General features: G+C 37.1%; 1 protein-coding gene across 7 annotated transcripts in view; it reads left to right on the forward strand.

Moving 5' to 3' along the window:
* diaph2 (diaphanous-related formin 2) overlaps positions 1–23,872 on the forward strand; it is a 367,693-nt gene that overhangs the window by 10,805 nt on the left and 333,016 nt on the right. For 5 of the 7 annotated variants that reach the window (XM_041989577.1, XM_041989581.1, XM_041989580.1 and 2 more), the window contains exons 3-6: positions 2,057–2,089; positions 3,029–3,205; positions 9,140–9,244; positions 15,502–15,522. In XM_041989577.1, coding sequence (XP_041845511.1) covers positions 2,057–2,089; positions 3,029–3,205; positions 9,140–9,244; positions 15,502–15,522 — 336 coding nt within the window. The remainder of the gene's footprint in view (positions 1–2,056; positions 2,090–3,028; positions 3,206–9,139; positions 9,245–15,501; positions 15,523–23,872) is intronic. The other 2 variants (XM_041989582.1, XM_041989579.1) reach the window with 2 other exon arrangements.

Below are 23,872 nucleotides of genomic sequence, written 5' to 3' on the forward strand. Positions count from 1 at the left end.
CACCGCTTTTTGGTTTAAGGAAAACTGGTCTGCCAGGAAGTCTGGAAATGTGACGTAACTTCAGAGCTGAGTCTAGCTGTCACATGATGTTTAAATAAAGCTATTTTGTCATTATCACGTGTTATATTCCCATATTCATCAGAGCTTATTTTAAGGTTGAGATCTACACCCTGTTTATTCAACCTGTTCATGTATGAAACTCAAGAGTCAGAACAGACTGTTATTTGTTGATGGATGGATAAATGTGGGTTGGTATTCAGCTAAACCTTCTGTTTGGTTGAATAACTCGAGTCTAGTGATGTTGATTTAAAAACTGTAGAAAGACAGTCATTTTGAAACAGAAGTAGTCTTCTGTCTAACTTGGAAGGAAATTTATTTCATGTGCCACCTGGTAATATTCTGTAATAAAACTAAGATCAATAGAAGGATATGTTTCACATTAATAGCAGTTTATTGTATTAATTTTAAAAGTTATTGTATGAAATATGCACACTGATGTGGTTTTGTGTCCCCAAGTTGGCATTCAAGCTGTGTGATATTGCTTTGTGTTTTCATTTTTAAGGATCTGCATGGAGTCATGATCATATTTGATTAAGGAGGGACCCAGAGCTAATTTGATTAGGTTATTTAGAGAAATATGTGTTTGGTAATAAACATTTATTTTGATGAAAAAGTTTACTTTAATAAGCAGGAGAAGCCCAGAGGACATGCAAGCTTAATTGTTAGGTGTTTAATTGCAATGTTGCGATGTTGCCAAGATAATGGGTAAGGAAAGGCCCTCAAGTCAAGGCAATTAACCAAACAGTGGTTTGATTGTTGTTAAATTGATTAGAAAATGTTTAAGTACTCCATCTGAAAATTAGCTATTGTTTCACGCAGTTTTAGTCTGCCAGAGAATGCTGGGCTTAATGATACATGCGCTCTGAGTTTGAAATGGGAAAAGTTGCTGTCCAGGTCAAATTATTAGCTTTACAGATGTTGTGAATGTTGGCACAGCTTTATTAAATGCAACTAACTGTGAGTGTGTGGGATTGATGTTTGGTGGTGATCAGGCATCAGAGTGGTGGAGAAAATAACATAACAGATAAGAATTCTTTATACATGAAGCATGATGAACATGACGTGTATGTTGACAAGTTGTTGCAGACAAAACTATTGACAGATAACTGCAGTTTGTCTGCTTAGTATTGGCCAAAGTGACCTCTTATGGAGATGAACAGAGGGAGGTGCAGGTTAAAGCCTGTTTGTTTGCTCACTCCAGTATCAGTAGCTTGTTTGCCAGTTAGAATAGTGGAAGAAACCACGGCTGGAGGCAGGCTTTATGACCAACGCAGCCCCACATCTCCTGACTAATTAGTACTTTACAGCCTAGCACCACAACATATGGCAGAGTTGTTACTGATTCCCTTTCGAGGTGTGTTTCAAATGGCCACCCCTTGCTGAGTTCCAGCCCTTTGGCGGTAGCCTTTTTTATTGTGTCTGAAATAAAGATAAACATCTGTATTAGTAGCAGTTGTAATGTTAATGTTTTTGGTCCCTGTCACTACAAAAGATGCTCTTTAAAGCCCACGCAAGAGCAATAAAAGAAATACATGTACCTTGAGAATGTGTGCTATTTTTTGGAATAGAACAGTTTCTACCAAGCAGGTCTAACTTGCATGTTTTCAGTGGGTGGCCTGGTGTTACTGTGGGATTATAGGGGCTCTACCTGTAGTTAAGCTTTATGTATGTGTTTGCTTTATATGTTTGTTCTAAATGTGTGTCTTTGAGGTGTTCACATTCAAGCCCACATATATATATATATGTGTGTATATATGTATATATATGATTTAAGATCATCAGGTGTTTTCATATTCAAGACATGTACAGTACTCATGTACAGAAATTTCTTTTTTAACAAGAAAAAAACAATATGATGAAACTAGAAAGTAATCTGAAACTGTCTATGGATGCTGTACATGTAAGAATACTTCCGTTGGGACACATACTGTACATTTGGCAGTATTGTCATTTTCTTTTGGGTTTTGTTTTTCACACTGTGCCCTCCTTCCAACAGAACATACACATTAAAACATTGGCTGATGATATGGTAAGGTGCCTGGTTTACTATTGGTTTAACTAGTCTTTTTTTACATCATTCCATGGTTTGTCTTTGCTGCATGGAACTTTTAACTGAAATATGTGGATGGATCAAATAATGTGCTAGAAGCATGTAAAGTCATGGAAAAACAAAAACATGGATCACATCTGCTGCTACAGTACAAGGTGACCTTTGTGTTATAACAGAGTACACAGAAGGCAGTAATCTATCTCTCTTAGTGTTTTTTTGTAGGTAGTGCCACCTAGGTCTAGCTCATGACTTCAAGCAGCTCCCAGATTATTTATTAAGGTCAGATGAATTTCTGAATAGATGTCATGTATTCTGAGTTTGATCCATCAAATAATATTTCAGTAAAATTACTGTGACATTGTGTATGTCTTCATTATATGTTCGTCTCTCAGTTTCTGTTCATTCATCTAGCATGACATCTTCCATTTTACTAAAAGTGACTAACACTGACTCTGCATGTGGTTCAGTTACATTTTCCTGCTTTCACACAAAACATTACCATGTGCAGTCATCATAATAATAACAACTGATTAATTTAACATAAAAAATTCTTACTTATACCACAAGTTGAAGTATTGTATGTTTTAAAATGAGTTGAATGGCATGAGCAAAACCCAGGTAATCTGAAGGAATTCATGGTAAGTAAAACCTAGATTTGTTTTATACAGTAGACTGTAATAACAGATGTGTTCTCTGCTGCTAGTCTGACATTTCTTTTCATTTGGTTTGAAAAAAGAAAACCATTTTTTTTTGTTATTAGTTTTTTTTTCATTTGTATTCAGTAATACATATTGAGCTGCCCTTGACATCAGAATATCTGGTTTATTGTAAATCCCTTGTAAATAGTTCACGTTGATCATATGTGACCAAGACAGCAGCACAGCATCTTGATATCTTAAACCTTCTGTTTTCTTTCAGCGTGATCGCATTACCAGTTTCAGGAAAACAGGGACGAAGAAGGAGAAGCCCCTCATACAGCATCCAACTGATCCCATCTCTGCCCAGACCGAAATGCCCGTTCCTCAACCCTTCTTTGACGAACGATCCATGAACCTCTCTGAAAAAGAAATAGTTGACCTATTTGAAAAGATGATGGTAGGTTCTGCATTTCTTTTGCACTTGTTTCCTTTGTTTATGGTCTTCTCTAAGACTCAGTTTTATCAAATGCCACACAACAATAAATTATTCCAAATCCTAAATGCCCTTAGAAAAAGCTGCTTTATGAATGCAGGTTAAGGCAGAAAAGCTTTTATAATTTATTGGCACTCATGCACCCTTGTTTTACTGCTGATGAGATTAGGTACATAAAAAAAGGATGATAATGCCATTATTGCTTTACAGAGCTATCCCACTTTTATTCAACATCTTTACACTGTTTATTGTTACTGTCAGTAATCTGAAATGGATAAAATGATCCTGTCAAGATATTATGGTTTACAGGTCTTACAACTGAACAATGAATGACAGCATTAAATTGGAAGCTGGGAGCACACTGAGCAGTGATCGGAGGCAGGGCTGAATTTATCTGCTGATTTGTAGAGATGATGATGAAAATTACTCTGTACCATTAGTGCTTAGTTTATTGTAAACCACTGCAGAGGTTTGGAAAGTGATGTGTCTACTGTAGCGCTTAAAGGCCCTATGAATTGTCACACAGCTGCCAATACTAATAGTACGACATAGAATGATATCCAGCAGTGTAGCCAAACCAGTTTTTTTACACAGTATTAATACTTGACTGTGTGCCCAGATATATTGATTTCTGCTCATGTATATTTCTTGACATATTCAAATATTTTGAAAATATCTGCTACCAAAAATAACAGTGTACCTGTCCAAGCCTTCTATGTCACACACACACATAACATCAGATGCTCATCCCTTAATGCTCTGACACATGAAGTTAATACATGTTCTTGCACAGAATACTCACTTGTTGGGTTATGCTGTTGCTACATGAGTATTTTTGCTGCAATGTTTAACTTTTCTGACCCATTAGACTACTTTTTTTTCAAGAGTGTAAAAATATGGCAATTTTAGGTTGCCTATTTATGCTGCAGGCACAGAGAAGGAAGAGCTGATTCTATTGCATTTACTTTAAAGGTTAGTATGGGCACACCCTAGATAAACTTTCAGTCAATTTTACCAAGTGGATGTTGGAAAGGTCTGACCAAAGTGTGTGTAGTGAGTAGCAAAGATTACAAGGACAAGGGAAACTTACCTTTTCCGCAATCTCTCTACCATTATGGAAAAAAGCCAATCACTTGATCTACATCTTAAGTATGGGGCATGAAAAAACATCCCAATGTGTCTGCTGAAGAAGCTAATATATGTAAAAAAAATGCATGATATGCAAACGAGATGTGATTTTCTATATAATTGAAGAATTGGAGTAACATAGAAAAGTCAGCAAGTTGACTCCTCAGTTGGTTGTGATCTGTACTGGGTGCCTAATGGTTTTAGCCTCTTCATTTGAACACTGTTGGTATAAATTTGACTTGCTGTAGTGGTGCCTTTTAGTAGATGGCGCCCTAGGTAACTGCCTATGAACCGGCACTAAGCTCCCTCACTCAACTATGTACTGTATCTGCCTGACCCCTGCAGTAAAAGACAGGAAGTGATTACTGATCTTAGTCTACAGTCAGTTTTATTTACAGTGCATTGCATATATTTTCCACCATGAAGAAACATTCCACTTAGTCCAGTGATTTGGCTCAGTAATGCGCTTAATTTAAAATGCTTTTTCAGTCAACAGAGTGGCACAAAGATTTAAAATGACTATGTTGTCTTTCAATATTATTTACTGACAAATATTTAAGATCATTTTTGAACACACCAGAAAAACTAAAAACATTTTACATTCAGATTTTAAGGTTTTGTGAGGCAGGGCTCCACTTATGTATTCCCCTGACCACTATCAGATACACGGCAAACTTTCTAATTTACTTCACACTCATCTGTAGGGTCAAAGCTCTGTCACACTTGTGATTTTCTCCATTGAAATGCATCTTTGGCCTTATGTACTGCAAGATTGAAATCTTACAAAAAGCATTCAGCCTATCTCTTTGAAGTGAAGAGCTGAATTACTCTGGCTTCATTGCATAGGTTGTGTGTACTATTGTGGATAATGTCTTTGAGTGACTGTGTGTGTGGTATGGTGCTTACCTTTCCTTTTTTCTCATACAATGGTCTTTATTGCCAGGGCCAGAGAAACGCGATCAGTGCCCTTGGTTTTCATCAGACTTCTGTTCAGTGTTTTCTTGCCTGGGTGCTCATCCCTGTCACTCAGTTCACCTCTCAATTACTATGTTTGTGCTCACAGCGGCGTGACATTAAACCCAGACTTCAGTTTGCTCAGTGACAGATGACACAGAAAGCATATTTTCTTGTCTGACATTTGACGGGGCTTGGCACTTTGGGTTGGGAAGTATAATTACACTAATGAAATCAAAAAGAAAAATAGTTATTTGCTTACGTACTTTTGAAGCCACCAATATTTTCGCTCATAATCTTTTCTGCTTTGATGCAGCAAACACAGAAATCACCGTGGTGGGTAGATTTTTTTTTATGCTAATAGCTTCTCTTCAATAACCATGTGTCGTGTTCACTCAGTTCCATAGTTTTTCATGCCCATATATCTTTGTCACTTTCTTTGTCTTTACCTCCAGTTTTATATGGCTTATATAATATAACATACACTGGAAATAGAACAGTAGCAGTCTTATATGTTATAGCCCAAGATATCTAGCTCTCTCTGTATGTAGGGCTGACCAGTGCTATATTAGCGAGACCCACTGCTGTGCGTTAATGACCACAGGAAAGTGATTTTTTTTTCCTTTTCCTTCAGCAGTGTGTATCTCAGAGCCCTGATAGCACATAGCCTATTCCTGAAAGGTCATCAAAAGAATTTGGAAAAATACAGTAGAAAACAGTCAGTGATGAGAAAAAGAAAATAAATGTGGTCTAGACATTTTAAGCAAACCACTGAAAATAAGAATAAATTAGGGGAAAGTACAGGGTCTACTTTTCTCTGTGTTTTGCCACAGGATTTCCCAACTGATATTTAAATCCTCTCATCTCTGACTATGTCACAGTACTTGACATAATGGAAAAACAAACATTTTCCAGGGTGAAATACATGAATTTGTCTTTTCCCCAGTTGTTTAAATGTATGTCCATGTTTACAAAATTATCAGTGCTTCAGGTGCTTTGTGCAGAAACAAAAACAGTCAAAGCATTATATACTGGATAAGGATTAAATGTGGCTGTGAGCATGAAAACCTGAAGACCCCCTTACTTTTATTTGATTCAACTGATTTGCTTCCTGAGCCAGTTTGTTGAATGTCAGTTTCAAGAGTATGGGAATGGTATTGGAGGTGCTAGCAGAAAAAGAAGAGCAATGTCAGAATGCCTCATGGCAGTGCTGCTGTAGCTTGTTTGAGGTTTTATGTGTCTGTGTACCATTGTCAGGATGAACAGTCCCAGTAATAAGCTCCTATGTGATCCTTCAGCAGTTCCACTCTGCACCAAGACATTAAAACCAGCCCACAGGAGAATTATGGCCTGTGCCCTTACACACTCATGGATCAGACTTGAGGGTAGTTGACAAAATAATTGATTTGTCACAGTTGAAGCAAAACATTTTTATATTTCTACTTTTCTCAGATCCACATTTTCCTGTGGGGGAAACTCTTCATACCATTTTTAGCCTTAGATGCATTTGACGTATCCTTAATTGTTCTTTGTGATTTAAAGCCTCTAGTGCTCTGGTTTTTGCTGGGTTTAACACAGCAGGATTTAGAAAATTTTTGACCATCTTATACATTTTTTTTTCTCAATCACATAGGATTTGATATTATACAGCCATTATGAGTTAAAAGTGTTTCCTTCCAGCCATATTAGATCCACCCTAAAGAAATTATGCATTTTTTTTTAAATAAATGGCTTTAAAAGTCAGCCTAAAACTCAGACTATGTAAAAAACTAAAAATACAACATAACTGCTTTGAAATCTTTTGACTGCCTAAAAATCAACAACCTGCAGAATTCAACAGATGCTTAGCCTCTCCCCTGGTGAGATGCTGCCATACCTGCAGTGCAGCCATTTCAACGTATTGCTTGTTTAGGGACTGTTCTTTAGTACCTGAAACACCTGCTCACTTGTGTTAAAAGTGCATGGCCAGTCAAGAATGCTTTACTATTAAGAACCTAACAGTTGCTTTGCATGCGTTCAGAATCAACATTTAGCTGTGTTTGCTGCAAATAACCTTAGCCTTCTGTCTGAAACTCAGCTCTTTTTTTTTTATCATTTTTCCTCTTTGAAATCCAATATGCCAGCACCCTGCTTATGGACTAAACTGTGTAAACATGTTGATTTCCCAAATATTGAAGAAAGCAATATTTTTAGAGAGAGAACAGCAAATACGCTCTGATTACTATTTGAAAATTCTTAGCAGAGCTTGCCAGACCAGCATGAGACAACAGGCTCGAGCACACGATTCTTTGTAAGTGTGGTAGAAGCTCAAATCTCGTCATTTCAGTTACACAAGCAGAATAGTCATGATATCTGGAGACTCTTTTTGTTTCCAGTGAGGGTATAATTAATAAAAGCGCATTAATCATTTTGTAGGCTGAATGTGGAGGGCTCATTCCTCCAGTTTGCCCCTTGACAAGTGTCCCGCAGGCCCACTACTCATACCCCCCTCCACAAAGTACTCACCCCACCATATTTTGCCTCCTTTATTGAATGCCAATTAAGCAGATAAATTAGCAGGGTTCAAAGATTAATTAAAAAACCAGCTGGTTTCCCTAGGTGAGAAAAAAAAGCTGCATTTCAGCTGCATTTTTCCCTCCCTGTTCCACAAAAGAAGTTAATGGTTTTTTAGCTCGGAGTGTATTTACTAGAGGAAATATAGCAGGAATTTAGGTCACAGTGCCCGTGAATGGGATTCCTGCACCATGCTTTACTGACAAATGAGGCAAAACAGAATCAGATTACTTGTGGTAAGATATTTCAACCTCTGTATAATACGGTGTTCTTATTTAGTGATATGCTTAATTCATGAGGTAATTTTACATTAAATCGGAAGGGGGGACATTGCTGTCATATCTGATCAACAATACTTAAGGACACACCGTTCAGGATTTTCTTTTCTCTCCACCAGAGGGCAGCATGCCTCCATTTCTTCAGATTTCCTTGGCTAAAACCCAGGGAGTGTTTTTTTTTTTATCCCAGTCTGTTCATTCTAGCCGTCTCTTTGTGAGAGAGTGCTTCTGATAAACATCCTCTTCCATTCTAATCATCATGTCATTCCCTAGCTTTTAGTGCTCTGTCCGGCCTTCACTCTTTCCCCTGATGTCTCTCACATGAAAGACCTCTTTGTGATGCCGAATTAAAGTAGCATGAAGATAATACTCCCAATAACACGCAGATACTGCCTATCCAGACTACTAGATGTGATTGCATGGCCTCAATAGAGGCTGTGCTGTTTGATTTTGTTCTCCTGTTCAGAGCAGGGGTGTAGTGTGCAGTTTTTATTGCTGCAACCTTTCTACTTTTATTTAAAGGACTAATTATTACTGCCACTATATTCTGCTGATGTACCCCGTGACTTTAACAAAGAAACGTGGCTGGAAATTAATTCAACAGGATCTGATATAAAAGGGTTACAGTAGAAATTAAATAATAATTGTTGGTCGGTCTAAAAGGTTTTGGTTACTATGGTTAAAAGTTTGAGGTTTCGAAATGCAGGCACTTTGATATTTTCTATTAGGTTTAAGTGTGCAGCTCTTTTGATCTCCAGTATTGTGCATGTGAGATTTGGGATTGGCTTTTGTTTCACAACATTTAACATTTTTTTGTTCTTTTTATTTCTTCGATGCAGCCTAAAGCACGTTGTACAATAAAGCACACATACAGTGAACGCTATAACTTAGAAAATGATTTCAGCAGTTTTTCTACAATTTATAATACTTAAAAAATTTGTGAAGTATTCAGTCTCTGTAATTACATTTCACTTGACTGTTTTAGGAGGACATGAATCTGAATGAGGACCGCAAAGCACCCCTGCGTGGAAAGGACTTGGCCACCAAACGTGAGATGGTTGTCCAGTACATCTCAGCCACTGCCAAATCTGTAAGTGCGAGGATAAATCTACACCGTACGATTAAAGTGGATGGGTTAAAAAAAAAATCACATCACTCATCATCAAATTTCTAGAATTAATATCACCTTATGCTCTGTGTTATGGCTTTTTTTGTCATTTGTTTTTGCCCACCATCTCCTCAACCCACTATTCCTCACGCTTTGTGCTTGAAGCCCACATCTCTGATTGCAATTTTGATTATTATTTTCTGTATTGTTTTCCTCACTCTCTTAAATAACCTGGGTTTAAATTCTAGTCACTTTCTTACCTGATGCTTGGTGGATGGTCAGTGTTTGTCTAGTCATACACTTGCATGAAAACTGTTGGTGGTTCAGCATGTGAATTTTGCACAGCAGTGGTGGTTGTCTCATTATTTGGTTATTAAGACAAGAAACCTGTTAATCTTTTGGTTTAGTTATGGTGTACAAATATGTTTTCCAAAATTGGAATGTTATTAGTTATTATTCCTAATTATTATTGTTAAATTAAGTATGATTGAATGTTTTAATATAGAATTTAAAAATATGCAAACCCCATGTATACTAAAAAATAATTAAAAGAATAATGAAGCGTTGAAACTGAAAAATCTTGTCGATTTTTGAAAAAATATAAAACTCTCAATTCCCGAAAGTCAGGTTACTGTGTAAAATGGAAATAAATTTTAAATGCAATGTTTTTCAAAATCTCAAAAAACACCTTTTTTTTATTCACTGTAGCGCATACAAAAAAAAAAAGTCAAAAGTGAGACATTTTAAATTCTTAATGAAAAATATAAGTTTATCTTGAATTTGATGGGAGCAAGCCAAGCATTGCAATGGCAGCAGCTAGCTAAATAAATAAACTATTAAGGTTAATCAGCAACAGATCAGTGATATGATTGGGTTTAAAAGTGTTTAAAAGAGCACCTTTAAATGTGACAGAGTCTCTTGGGTTAAGGTTCAGCAATCTGATAAAAATTGTCTTAATTATAATGGCAGGTCAGAATAATGGTTCTTCATGTAAAATTGTGAAATATAAACAATACATAACACCATCAAAAGATTCAGAGAATTTGCAGACATCTTTGTGTCCAATGGACACAGCCAAAATCCAGTAGTGGATGTCAGTGATGTCAGGCAGCACTGCAGTAGAAAAAAAGATGTCTCTGTCTTGGGAAATCACTGCATGGCCTCATGAACAATTCCAGAATTTACCAATGACCACAACTCGCAGTGTTGTCCATAAATTCAGGTAAAACTCCCAACATGCAAAGAAGGAGCAATATATTAAAAAACAAAAGCTGCTATATTCCCTGGATAATGCTACTTTTATATGGACTGAAGTAAATTGGGAAACTGTTCTGTGGTCAGAGAAATCTCAATTTGAAATTTGTTTGGAAATTATGGATGTTATGTCCTCTGGACTTAAGAGGAGGAGGACCACCCGGCTTTTCGGTGGTATATAGTTGCATCAGTGCCTATGGAAGATATATGTTTCAGTATGCAGTTCAGTGTTATTTTTTATTTGTTTAGCAAAATAACACTAAACTGCATACTAGGTTTATTACAATGGCATGGTTGCATAGTAGAAGAGTCTGGGCGCTAGACTGGCCTGCCTGCTGTCCAGAGCTTTCACCAAAATTCAGTATGTCACTTTTAACATCCATTATGTTTCCTGTGTTTGTGGTACTGTAACTGTTTAGTGACAATCAAAAAAATTGAAATAGTTTTTGTAAATAATGGTTACTCATGATAAAAACTGTTTTGTGTTTGTAACCCTGATTATTCCAGCAATACAATTCTAAATCCAGTTCAGCACATGATATAACACAAGGACTTAGGTTTCAAATCTGGCCTTCTTGCAGTTCTTTTTACAGACTTATCTGAAAATATTTGGTACATTCTGAAGCTAAAGATAAGGCTCAGAACTGTTGAACAGCTGAAATCCTTCATCAATCAAGATAAATCATTTTAGTTTCAAAACTACAGTACAAAGTGCTTTACAGACAAAAAAAAAAAAAAAAAACATGCCCAGTGCAATAAAAATAACAAAGCCTTATATTGCAATAAGTTATTTTAACTCACAAATATAACAGCATGAGGAATAATCATTAAATTTAAAGGTGCTTTAAATTATCTAAGGCCATATTTCCACTTATTCCTACCCTTTATTTACAATACATTTAAGTTAAAGCTTGATTAAAGAATTTTTATATCTGTTATAACTTAGCAGAACATTTTTTCACCTTTTGCCATCAGTTGCTTTAGTTTGAGATTAGTAAGAACATAAATTTGGATTTAATTATCGATTTTACTTTCAGTTAATTTTGCAGAGAGCTGATACTTAATCACTATCATGCAGTTCAAACAGTTTGGGCAGCAATCCATTTATATTTGATGAATTCCTTTCCTCTACTCAAAGTTATAGACAACTTTGTGAGGTGATATTCACATTGCTTTTCCAGAGAAAAAAGTCATTTCTGTTCCCGTTGTTTCCAAACCTGGTACCTCTCCCTTGACATCCTCATTTATTACCTTCCTCATTGTTATGGTAATTAACTGGCATTATTGATAATGATGATTATCTGAGATGATTGAATTCCTCACAGGGCCCATTACGCTTTGTGAGCACAGACATTTTATTCAAATGAATAATGTAATCCATGTAGTGAAAGGACAGAGGACAAAATGTAATGTCTGCCTGCACCCTGCTATCACATTTAATAGGGCCAATGGAGGAGGGATGGTTAAATGTCAGTGATGAGGTAGCGGATCAGTTGACTTTATGCAAGTGTGCATGCAGTACAGTACAGCTGTACATCCCCATTCTTATAAAATATGAAGCTGACTTACTTCAAATTAACTGTTTAGGGAAAATTCACAAGTGACTTTGACACTTGGACGTGGCTCCTGAATCTTCTTTGTAGAGATACTCTGGAAATAGAACAGTAGCAAGGAGATGTACAGATAATATAATGTTTGATTTTAATTGTCAAGCATTACATCCAGAATTGCTGCAAAAACAGTGACAATCGTTTTGAAAGTGTAAAAACATGTTTTAGTCAAGCAAATGCATAGTAACCACTCATTGTTTTAGCCTCTCTAAGAACCACAATCAGACATTTTCACCTGCTTAGAAAAGAGGTATCATTATTAATCACCCGCAGATATTTTAATAAGTGATTACAGAAAGATGAAAAAACATGGGAAGTATTTATCTAAATGATTATAATGATTACTGTGTCTCAACCCACTCCTGATTGTGGTTGTCTTTGTGGGATCATGTCTGTACTTACTGCCTTTGACTGGTGATCAGATCAGCCAAAACCCAAGTTAGTAGCAGGTCTGAGCAGCTTTTCCATAAAGCAGGTTTTAGAATTATTTGACCTTTAATGGAAATGCTTAGTTTTTTGAAAATCACTTGACTGTTATTCTGGTGATAATCCAATTCCTAATTCACCTTATCTCCGCAGATGCATGCCAAAACATGTATGTGGAAACGAAGTAATCATGCTGCTTGTGGGTGCTGATCAGCATGCATTGTGGGTTAAATGTAAAACATATCAATGGAAAACCTAAATGGTGACTGAATGTGTGAGCAGTGCTTTTTAAACATGTTTGGAGAGTCTTCGTCTTGCTTTGGTGGCATCACTGCAAATGTCTTTCAGTCTTTTTCAAAGATTGTTTGCTTATAGTGACATTGTTGCTTTGGTGTTCTAGAAAGTTTTTACTCTCATTTCATGACATTTTTATATAAACAGTATATGTACATATATATATTTTTTCATTTTGCACACTTGCTCATTTAGTTATTACTTATTTCAGCCAACAGATACCAAATGGAGTATCAGCAATGTCTTGATCTCCCAGGGTTATAGCAATACTCAAATCTGTGTGGACATGTGAAGCTCTCTGTCTCACTGTATTTGCCTTCAGCAGATGTATATGCAGGCTCAACACTCTTTGGGACTGGAAGTTTAAACCAGTAAATATTTGTGGAAAAACACATATCCCCTTGTATTGTGTGGCCTTTTTTTCGATATCTTCACAGACATGCTCAATTAAACGTGCTTTGGTGTGCCACAAATAGCAATATTCCTTGAATTCAATAACTTGGGATGCCTTGGGTTTGTTTCTAAAGCTAGAACTTTTGTTATATCCACATTGATCACTCACGCATGCTGACTTACCCCATCAGCTTTTGCGCTGATGCTGTCTGGCTTGAAATGGAAGCTAATATAAAAAAAAGATTGATAAATGTTTTGTTTACTCTTGAATGTCTTTCAAAGGAGAGTCAAATCTTTTTTTTTTTCCCCCTATCCTCCTCTCCCTTCTGGATTGGTACCTCTCTCTTGTCTGTAGCCAAGCAAAATTGAGAAACCTCCCATACTCTACTAGGGTGCCTCAGCATGAGTCTTGCAAATTACCCCTAACACAAAATGAAGCATCTTTTTACAGAATATTACATTGACCTAGCTCATTTAAATATGAGCTGTCCTTCAATGTAATTCAACTTTGCTTTTGCTGAAGTGTGTCTGTGGACGTCCTTGACCATCAGCTTTGCATGAACATTTGCCTTTTATTTATTTATTTATTTATTTATTTTTTACCTCATTTTATGTGCTTTTTTCTATCTATAATTGTGTGCCAATATAACCAGAATTCATTGTTATACTAATACAATTAATATTTGTTTACCAATTTACTTTGGCTATCCAATATTTTTGTGCCTGATTTTAAACTTGCTTTGTCTCAAGCAGGAAGTGTGTGATGACAGGGTCTTGTAAGGGGGATTGCTCAGAATTATTATTACAGACTTCAATTATTGTTTTTAATGCGACCATCAATGTGCAGTCTTTTTCTCTGTGTGGGCCATATTTTTCCTCGACTAATCCAGGCCCTTGATGATTACACATTTGTTGTATTCATTCAATTAGTAAATGTTTTGACATGAAAAATCATGATAATGATTATATTTGTTTTGGGATCCAAATGATTATACTCAATGAGCAGTCCTTGTATTTGAACTGTATCTTAATAATTGCTGCAGTGCATTCAAAATGAAAATTTGCCTGTCAGCCTGTGCTTCTCCCTGTCAAGTTCCTCCCAAATGACTGTTCAATCATGCTAAAGATAGTGTCTGGTATTGGTATAGCTGCTTTAAGGTAAGTTAAAAAAATTAATTTAAATGTCTGATTGTTTTGTTATATTTATTTTAGAATCTCAAATCTGAAGCATTAAGCCAAGACCTTGACTCGTTTTGGTCAGTGACATGCAGCCTTTACTGGAGAGCAAAGTAAATGGGGATGGTGGTACATGTAAAATAGACTTTATGGTTGTCATAAACTCTCGGTAGAGGAAAGGAGATTGAAATTCAAGCATCAAGTGGTCACAGACCTGGAGAGTTTGAGAGTTACGGTAAAAAAGAAATGGGAAGTCAGATTTTTCTTCCTCCTTTTCTCTGAAAACCATGAAGAAAAGAAGAAAAAATAAATAAATAAGGAGCTCAGTGGGTCCTATAACTTCCTGCAATCAAAATGCAATTCCTTAGAAACATGTAGCAGAGAGAGAGAGAGGAGCTCTGCCTCAGATTAGAATGCATTTACTGTGCTGACAGACACCTCCCCCTGTGAAACAAGTCCCACTGTTGCAGTAATGAAAATCGCTTCTGCTACCTGCCACTATTGACAGATAACAAGGTTAAACCTTAGGAATTGTGCTGACTGCATAGGTTCAAGGTAGGTCTGCCACACAAATTTGACACCTGAAGACCAATGTTAATGACAGCAGATTGATTTCAGCCCAGAGAGACCCTCTGAAGCTTTTGTGCCCTCACTAGCCAATGCTGCTTTTGGGGCAGGAATCTCAGAATCTATACCAGGAAGTCAAGGAAAGTCATATTTTACCCTCCAAAGCATTTGATTGATCCCTTGGGTGTCCTTGTACATGAGCTGCAAGTTCTTCTGTCTTAATGTTTGTATCTATTTTTTCTTCAATTTATTTGTCTTATAAAAAAATGTACAAATTGGAAAATAGCAGCTGCCAAACAGACATTGTCTTCAGCATGCAACAATAGTTATGAGGGTTTTTTTTGTTGGCTTTTATAGATTGTGTAAAATGGTGTGTGCTATAATTGTGTAAAGGATTTTTGTGATGTCACACAGTACACTAATGCCTCAAGATGAAATGGAGGTTTCTCTGGCCTACTAATGATTGTGCTGTTTGTGTCTTTTTGCACATTAACCTTCTCCGCTGATCGCTGCATGCAGATAACTGGGAGCAAAGTTGCGGTAAGTAGCCCATCATTTATTTGGCTTCTGAATCTTGTTACTTTTATGTATCTGTCCTCATCTACCCCTTAAACACACTTTACACACAGGCATCAGTTAATCTTGTTTGAGCAGGATGTTTAAGAGCACATTCTGAACTGTGCAAGTGAGGTCATTTTAATGGCTTAGATTTTCATTTTGAGCTCTGATATTGCTAATGGGTTTTTATTTGAAAAGGACACAAATTGTCAATACAAATGCTGCTTGTAAACTGTGGCTCTTTCAGATGAGGGATTTAGAAATTATACAGCCTGAAAATAACTTGGATCCTTTTTGTTCTGTTTTGTTGTTTCTTTTTTTTCTCTCTTTAATAAATTGCAGTGTAGCAACTATTAGCATTTGAATATTGTAGCACAGATAAAGACTGATAACTCTTACAGTCTCATAATGTTCACTCTTATCTGTTTATCAGAGCATGGTGCATTTAAATGGCCTTAATGATGTTTATCTGATCTATGAAATACAATGCATACTGAGAGTGTATAACACATTATAGGACTCACTGGATGTGTGGGGGCAGAAATTTACACACATACTGAGCCATAGAGAAGATGAGTTTTTTTCTGGGATGAACAGATATATTTGACTATTTTCATTTAGTGGCTGTATTCAGTGCCATATATTTGCTGTCAATGCCGCTGCGCTTGAAAGAAATCAAAGCACAGTTTTTTCTACAAACGCTTTTTTTTTGTCTTTAATGTTGATCCTACAAGATATGAATTATTGTAATTAACCATGTCTGTATTGGTAGCATTTTATTTCACCACACAGTAACGTCAATAACATGCAAGTTGCTTTTTTGTCGTACAATGGCACCCTTTTGACCTTTTAAAGAACATTTTCATAGGAAAATATATAAATATGTAAAGAAAACCCTTGTGTTAGCTTGTCAAGTGTGGGATTGTCACTTTAAATGGTGCCAGTGCAGATGGTATTTTATTGCCTTTTGAGAACTTCTTAAGGATTAAGAGGACTGTAAAGGCTAACAGGAGTACAGACGTGGTGAAGCAGTACACTGTGACCTGGCCTCTGCTCTGCCCATGCACTCAGACAAGCTTCACTCTTTGAGACATTTTACAGACACTTTTTATTGATTGCATTTCTCCGTCTTTGTTAAGCTGTTCTTTTGTGCTTGGTTATTTCTGTGGGAGCCCTGGGTTTTTCAGTTTGGCCTACGTGGATTGGGTTGGAGTAGCCCTTAATCAGCAGCAACGGCTACATTGTGTTTAAAAAATAGAAAGAGAAAAAAATGACCTCAGCTTTAATCATGACCACTGAACTAAGATATGGAGATCTAGTTTCAGATTTTTTTTAAACCATGTCAAAAGGTGTCATGGGCCCTGGTCGTCACCCAGCATTTTTAAATACGACAGAGTACTTTCATGTGTGTTGGAAGGACTGCACATATACAGCTAGACTCAGTCTAGTGGACCTGACCCCCTTAAACAGTGGGCTTCAGCTGTCTGTTGACCACTGCAATGGTTTCATACTATCAGCGTGTGTAAGTATTGTATTGATTATCATAAGTAAAGGTACATCCATCAATGAATCCTGCAGTGTTACTGTGAAAGTAGACTTCCATCTCTTCTCTTCCATTGACAGACTCCGTGGCTCAGAATGCTACTGAGACATCTCCAAACCACAGGAAGTGATCAATATCAGTATGACTGGACATATGACTGCTTACATGCTGGTCAGCTCTGAAATGTCAGGTGCTGATGGCAAATGTGGTTGTGTACACAAGCACAGTGTGTGTATTGTCATTGTGCAAATCTGAGGCAAAGAGCCTAAAATGTCTCAAGCCTGACAGAAAAGGTCAAGAGAGTCTGCACTCACTACATTAAAACTGAAGTTTTCAGCTTTCTGCATAAAACTCTGCATCAGACTTCTCATTTTATAATGAAGATTTCAACGTCTTTAATGAACAAGAGTTTCTTTTTTGTTATTATTATTTTAGATATTTGCAACTACCTTATAAAATATTTGCAATTATAAAAGTCATTCTTTCCTCTTAAGTAAAATTATAATTTCCTATTCATATCCTCAGTAAACTTTAATGGACATTTTCACAAAGTTTTGGCTGAGTAGTTGTTAAAAATGACAGTATCACATATTCAGTCTTGGTTTTAGAGCTGTTTCCATGACATTTCCTTAAATATGGAGCCTTGACATGCATTTGGGTATTTTGATTAGTGGATTTTCTATTTTATACAAGGTAAAATGTCTTTATTTCTTTTCTCCTCAGTAAAAACCAAGGATTTTTAGAATAATGGGTAACTTGAGTAATTTTGGTTAGGTTTAGGCAAGGATCCAGATGAACCTTTTGCATTGGTTGCACTGGTGCACACCATATTTTGATACATTTTAATGATTGCCTTTTTGTCTCTACCCATAGACAGTGATGGTTATTTAAATTTAATGTAACCAAAGTTGTGAACGCCTCCCCCCAAATTTACATTTAATCCAATCTTATTCATGAGAATTATCTAATTGGATTTGGATTTTGTGAAAAGTAGTTCCTCTTTGGTGTAACGATGAATTTCCACCGGATCTCTGTGCGCCATGTTCTATGTGCGCTGCGGCCTCTGGGGCTAATCGCAACGGTTTGGTTCACACCGGGCACACCGCGGCGCCTGGCAGAAGAGTCTCGTCGCGGCTCTCCGTAAACATACACGTCAGGTCTATTTTTGATGCTACCAGAATGTCTCAAGCTCAGCAGGTCAGATAGAACCAGACAGGAAATCAGACACAGGAGAAGTGTAAAGCACCTGATAAATTTGAAAATAAAAGCCCTGTGCAGATCTGCGATTGCTGAACTAAGCAAACATTACGTCATTAATCGGTTAGGGGGTCTCAGTGTTTTTTTTTTTTTTTTCATCTTGGATGATGAGGCATTTATCCTGAAAGTGGAGAATCACAAGATTCTACAATTCTCCTGTAATTTTGTGATCTCGTGGATTCAGCTACATGGTCTACACTTGCTGACATGCTCCTGGTTGACGTGCCACGTAGGTTGAAACAAAACTGCTGCACAGCCTGAACCACACGGACCCGATGGAAATTAGCCGTAATGTGCCACATTTATGCCTGCTCAGTTGGGCATAAACATTCTATTTTTTGGGGGGGGGGGGGCCTCTCCCTATCAGTAGTTTGTCAACACCAACTGATTTTTTCTTCTATGGATCTTCTTTGGGACAGCCTCCAGGTGCAGCTCAAACACGCAGGGTGACTGTGGTGAAGGCTGCTCTGGTTTTCTGGTGACACTCTTCGTCATCCAGTATAGTCTCAGACCTGCGTGAAGCTGGCCTAATGTTTACAGAGGTCCTTTAAAAACTTGTATGTTGAGCCTGCCAGGAAATCAAGGCATTCATCCACTATTCTAGTCTTCACTTTCTAAAACCACTTGCCTTATTTCAACCAAGCTATTCAACTTAAAACTCAGTACTTAGGATTGAAAAGATTTGATGTGGTACATGTCCTTGGTGCTTTAAAAGAATGGCAATGAAAAATGAATCAATAGCGTGTGCTTGCCATGCGCTGAAGCAGCGTTCACCATCGATGTTATTTGAAATAAATCAAGATCAAGGAAACACGCTCTGGTGAAATGCAAATAAAGTGAATGAAAGAAAAAAAAGAAAAAAAAACTTATTTAATCTAAAATGGAAATTGCAATGTTTATTTATTTATCTTTTTTTTTTTTTACAAAAATATAAATTATAATGAATTAGAAGATGATGCCTTGTTCCGGGGGTCAATGGCTGCTGGCAGGAATTATCTTCTGTATCTTTCTGTTTTGCAGAGAACTTGATGAAGTCTCTTACGGAACACACTCAGTGTGTCGTGTAGAGGATGTGAAGAATTCTTCACTAGACAATCAGCTCCAGCAGCTCCAGAGTTATCCCCAGCACAGAACCAGTCTTCTGAAATTAAATGAATAAATCATATGAAAAATACTTTGCAAATTCCCTCTGGGATTAATATTGTTGTAGTAGTTTAAAAAACAAAACAAAAAAAACAAAAAAACTAATATAAAAACCCAATAACCCGAATGGGTTAATTAGAAAAATAAATGACATTGTTCCAGAGGGTGATGGCTGCTGGCAGGAATGATGTCCGATACCTTTCTGTCTTGCATTGGACTTGATGAAGCCTCACACTGAACACACTCTGTTGTTTCTTCACTGTGTTGTGTAGAGGATACATTATTTTCAGCAGCCTTTCAGCAGCTCCAGAGTTATCTCCAGCACAGAACCAGCCTTGTTGATCAGTTTGTTCTGTGTTTTTAAGTTTCTGGCTCTGATGCTGCTGCTCCAGCAGATGGCTGCGAAGCTGATTGCTCTTTCCACAACAGACTTATAAAAGATATGCAACATTTTGGTTCGGACGTTAAATGATCTCAGCTTCATTAAGAAGTAGAGTCAGATCTGTCGCTTCTTGCAGATGCCTCTATGGTGCATTTCCAGTCCAGTCTGTTGTTCAGCTCCTCCACCTCTTCTCCTGAGTCCATCTCCTAAATCCATTCTTGTCCATTGCTGATACACCCCAAAACTAGAGAAACAAGGACTCAGAGTTAAATTGGAAGTTTGAGGTGTACAGTGTGAAGAAAAATGGTGATAGGACAGTGATTCAGTGCTGCTGACCACCATCTAAGACACACAACTTTTCAGTCTCACAAACTGTGGTCTGTTTGTTTGGTAGGCATAAATCCAGGTGGTTGTGGAGTTTATGGAGCTTCTCACATAACAGAGCAGGTGGAATTGTATTACACCCACTTTAGAAATCGAAAAAAAAACACATGATCCTCAAAGTACTGCCTGATTTTTACAGATGAGAGTATGCTGATTGATGTTGATGATGGCGTCTTCCACCCCAAGACTATTACAATATGCAAACTGCATGTTGTAATGGAACATAGTTCTTCTGAGCAGGTTTTCAAAACCCAGGGGTAGACACTATCTGGACCTGCAGCCTTGTTCAGGTTCAGTCTCTCCAGGTGCTTCTTCACCTGATTGCGGGAGACATACAGGCTGATGGGGTGGCTGATTGACATGAAAAGTTGTCTGGAAGTGAGATGTTGGAGTATAGCAAAAATGCTGGTGCCTAAAAAGTGAGTGTACCACCACTGAACCTGCCTGCGGCAATGTATGGTACAATTTCTGATGATGTTTTTATACTAAAATATTTAAGATAAAATTTTATGATTGCATCTCTGTTCTCTCAGTGTAAGAGACCCTACCACTAACCAAGCATACACAGCCATAACTTCAGCTATTTAAACCAGATTTAATTTTTTAAATTTTGTGAAGTTTTACCCAATTGCTCACATTTCTCAGAAAGCCGAATTTCTTTCACCGTTGCTCTTGGCAAGGTTACAGTCACTGTGACCTTATGTTTGTCCTTTCTTGTAAACATGATATCTCAGGAATGTCTGAAAGAAATCACATTGCGTCTGGCACAAATGTAGACTCGGACTCACGGGTGTACTGGTTAGTATTTGGGTATCAAAGGTCAAAAGTTAAGATCGGTGTGGCCGCACAATAAAAAAAAAAATTAATTAAAAAAAATGCTTCAGGCTGTAACTACATAGCTTTTTCGTGAAAAGCACTTCATTTTGAGGGTACTGTCAGTCAAACCACAGCTGTCTTCATGATAAAATAATGTTGACTGATGGATATAAGCATTACTTTCCTGTTTGAACTGAACTGATAAGTGGTTTATGATTGTGCAACTGTCTGTTTACTGGTTTTGTATAGTACCAAAACAAAGGCCACATGCAAATGAATTGAGGTTTAAGCACATATCACCAAAGTCTGAAGCATGTGTGACTTAACTAAATGTTTGTGAAATTCAAAAGATAATTCTTTATTTAGAATGAATTAATCTATAAAGGTAAAACAAAGTCACATACTACTGGGGCCCATTCCAGAAAGCAGGTTCAAGTTACTGAGCCTAAAAAAAAAATCTGACTTGTGCAACTCTTGAGTTTTCAGAACATGTGCTTTTTAGTTGGTTCAATCAACTCTGAATATCCTTCTCCAGATTAGGCACATGCACGAACCACAATAAACAGTCATCAACAGTGGAGCTGCGATACCTGAATTTACCATGGCAACTGCTGACAAAAAGCGTGCTAGTTATTTCACCTCGTTGGAGCAAGAAGTTCTTACTCAAGCATACAAGGAATACAGAGAGGTATTCTGGTAAAAATAAATAAATAAATAAAAATAAAAGAACACTGGTACTGCTGACAAGGAGAAAGAAGCACATTAGGAGAACACTGTGCTGCCTAAGTCAGTGTGAAAGTTGGAATGCTCTTGTCCACTGACTCAATATTTAACTTAACTGGATGATGTCAGTTAAAACATTTGTGAATAGAATAAAATCTTAGTTTTATTTAGGTTCAATCCCACACACATGGAGGGAACTGAATGTGAAGTATAAAAACATCCTTTAGAAAGGAAAGGTATATTGTACTAAGCCATGATAGTACATCTTTTATTTTATTTTAAACTGGCTAATATACAAAGTAAATATTCAGTGATTATTTCTACATCTAGTCATTTAAACACACAACAAATGCTGTTTAACACAGATTATTGAATAAAAACTGTGTGTCCAGACTTCTGACTTGTACATTTTAGTACAGTTATGGTGGGATGTCTGATTAAGTCTGTTGTTCCAAATGTGTTGTAGCTTTGCTTATTCATTCATTTTGGTAAAGCACTTATTAAATATTTTTGGGATATTTTATTGCACATTGAAACCAATGGTGATTCTCCACCTTAAAAGATTTAAAGCCTTAATAAAGTTTTATTGGAGAATTGTGTAATGCAGGAGAATTCAGCTGTGTGATGCAGATAATTCAAAAATTGCATGAGTTGCATTTTCCTGAACCCCACTGAAAAAAGAAATGAACCCTAAATAACTGCCACAGATGTTCCCCATTGTAGCTGCCTCATTTTAAGATTTACCTGGAAGGATTTTGACTGTACAAGATTTAAAGTGGTATTTTAACTGACATGCTCACTTTCGGGAAACTAACTGAAGATTTTTTTGCTTTCTTCTGAACCATATTGTCTCACTTGCTTAGCAACCTATGTATTTCATAAGGACCACGGACATGAGCTTAAGCCAAATCAGAACATAACTGCATCAGTATCACCACTGTTGTGCATGAACTAAAGAAACTAAGAAAAACTCGAAGTGTCTAATTACAGGTGGACGCTGTATGGGGTAAAGGGGCCGTATCTTTGACACTGTTTCTTTTTTTCAACATTAAAACAAACCTAATAGCATTTCAGTTGACTGGTAAATAGATATATTGATGTCTTGTATCATAGCTGTCATGTCGTGTTTAACTTTATGGTTTCCCCAATGACTTCTTAATTAATCTTGCTCTTGCATTCATGGTTGGATTGACCTTCATGGGCTTTGGAAAAAGTTAGATTTTAACTGTGGCAGAGTTTGGGCCACATGGCAGGGACAACGTCAACAACCGCTCCAACTGGGGATGAAGAAGATGAGGTTACTTTTCCATCAGCTTTTGTCATTTTTTTATTTTATTTCAGTTTCATATTATTTCTTTCCCTGCAAGCTTCTGTCTTTCATTCTCTCTCTCTTCACATGTCTTTTCTCGATGCAACATATGTCTTTTCAAAGGCAGAAATAATCATTCCTCTTCAATCGGAAGAGGAGAGCTGGGTCTCGTTATTTTGAAGGAAACATGAAAGGCTGAAGTGGTCACAGTATGCTGATATTGGATTGAACAGTGGCTATGGCACTGCTTTATAGTCTCTGTATTTGTGCTGGTGTGTGCAAATGAATGTGTGTGTGGTGAGTAGCACGTTTATTCCGTGTGCAGTTTCACTAGCCTTGGATGTTACAGCTTGAATTTAGGGAAAGCTAGACATTAACTATTTTGGAAATGAGAAAGGATTCTTACCACTGTTGATTGCATTTCTGCGAATTTTATGTACTGTGTGCACATCCGCACACAAGTGATGGAGCTCTTGTATAGTAGCTATGCTCTGTTGTACACCTCTCCCCCACAGCTCTGTCACACACTCAACAGCACTGTCGGCATGCTCAGCGCGGCAGGAGGCTCCTGCAGGGCCGCATTAGGCTCCATAAACTTTATAGCATATTTTTACAACCCTTCTCTCTGTATGCATCCACCATCACATCCCATCACATCTGCTTTAACTGTTCACACAGCTGTGAAATTCTGTGTATCCCCATGTTTTATGGTTGCTTGCTCCTCCAGTCACTCCCGATTTCTTTATTTGCTTCTTAAGCTTTTTGATGTCCTCTA

Source organism: Melanotaenia boesemani, chromosome 7 (assembly GCF_017639745.1).
Source record: "Melanotaenia boesemani isolate fMelBoe1 chromosome 7, fMelBoe1.pri, whole genome shotgun sequence".
Taxonomy (NCBI): Eukaryota; Metazoa; Chordata; class Actinopteri; order Atheriniformes; family Melanotaeniidae; genus Melanotaenia; species Melanotaenia boesemani.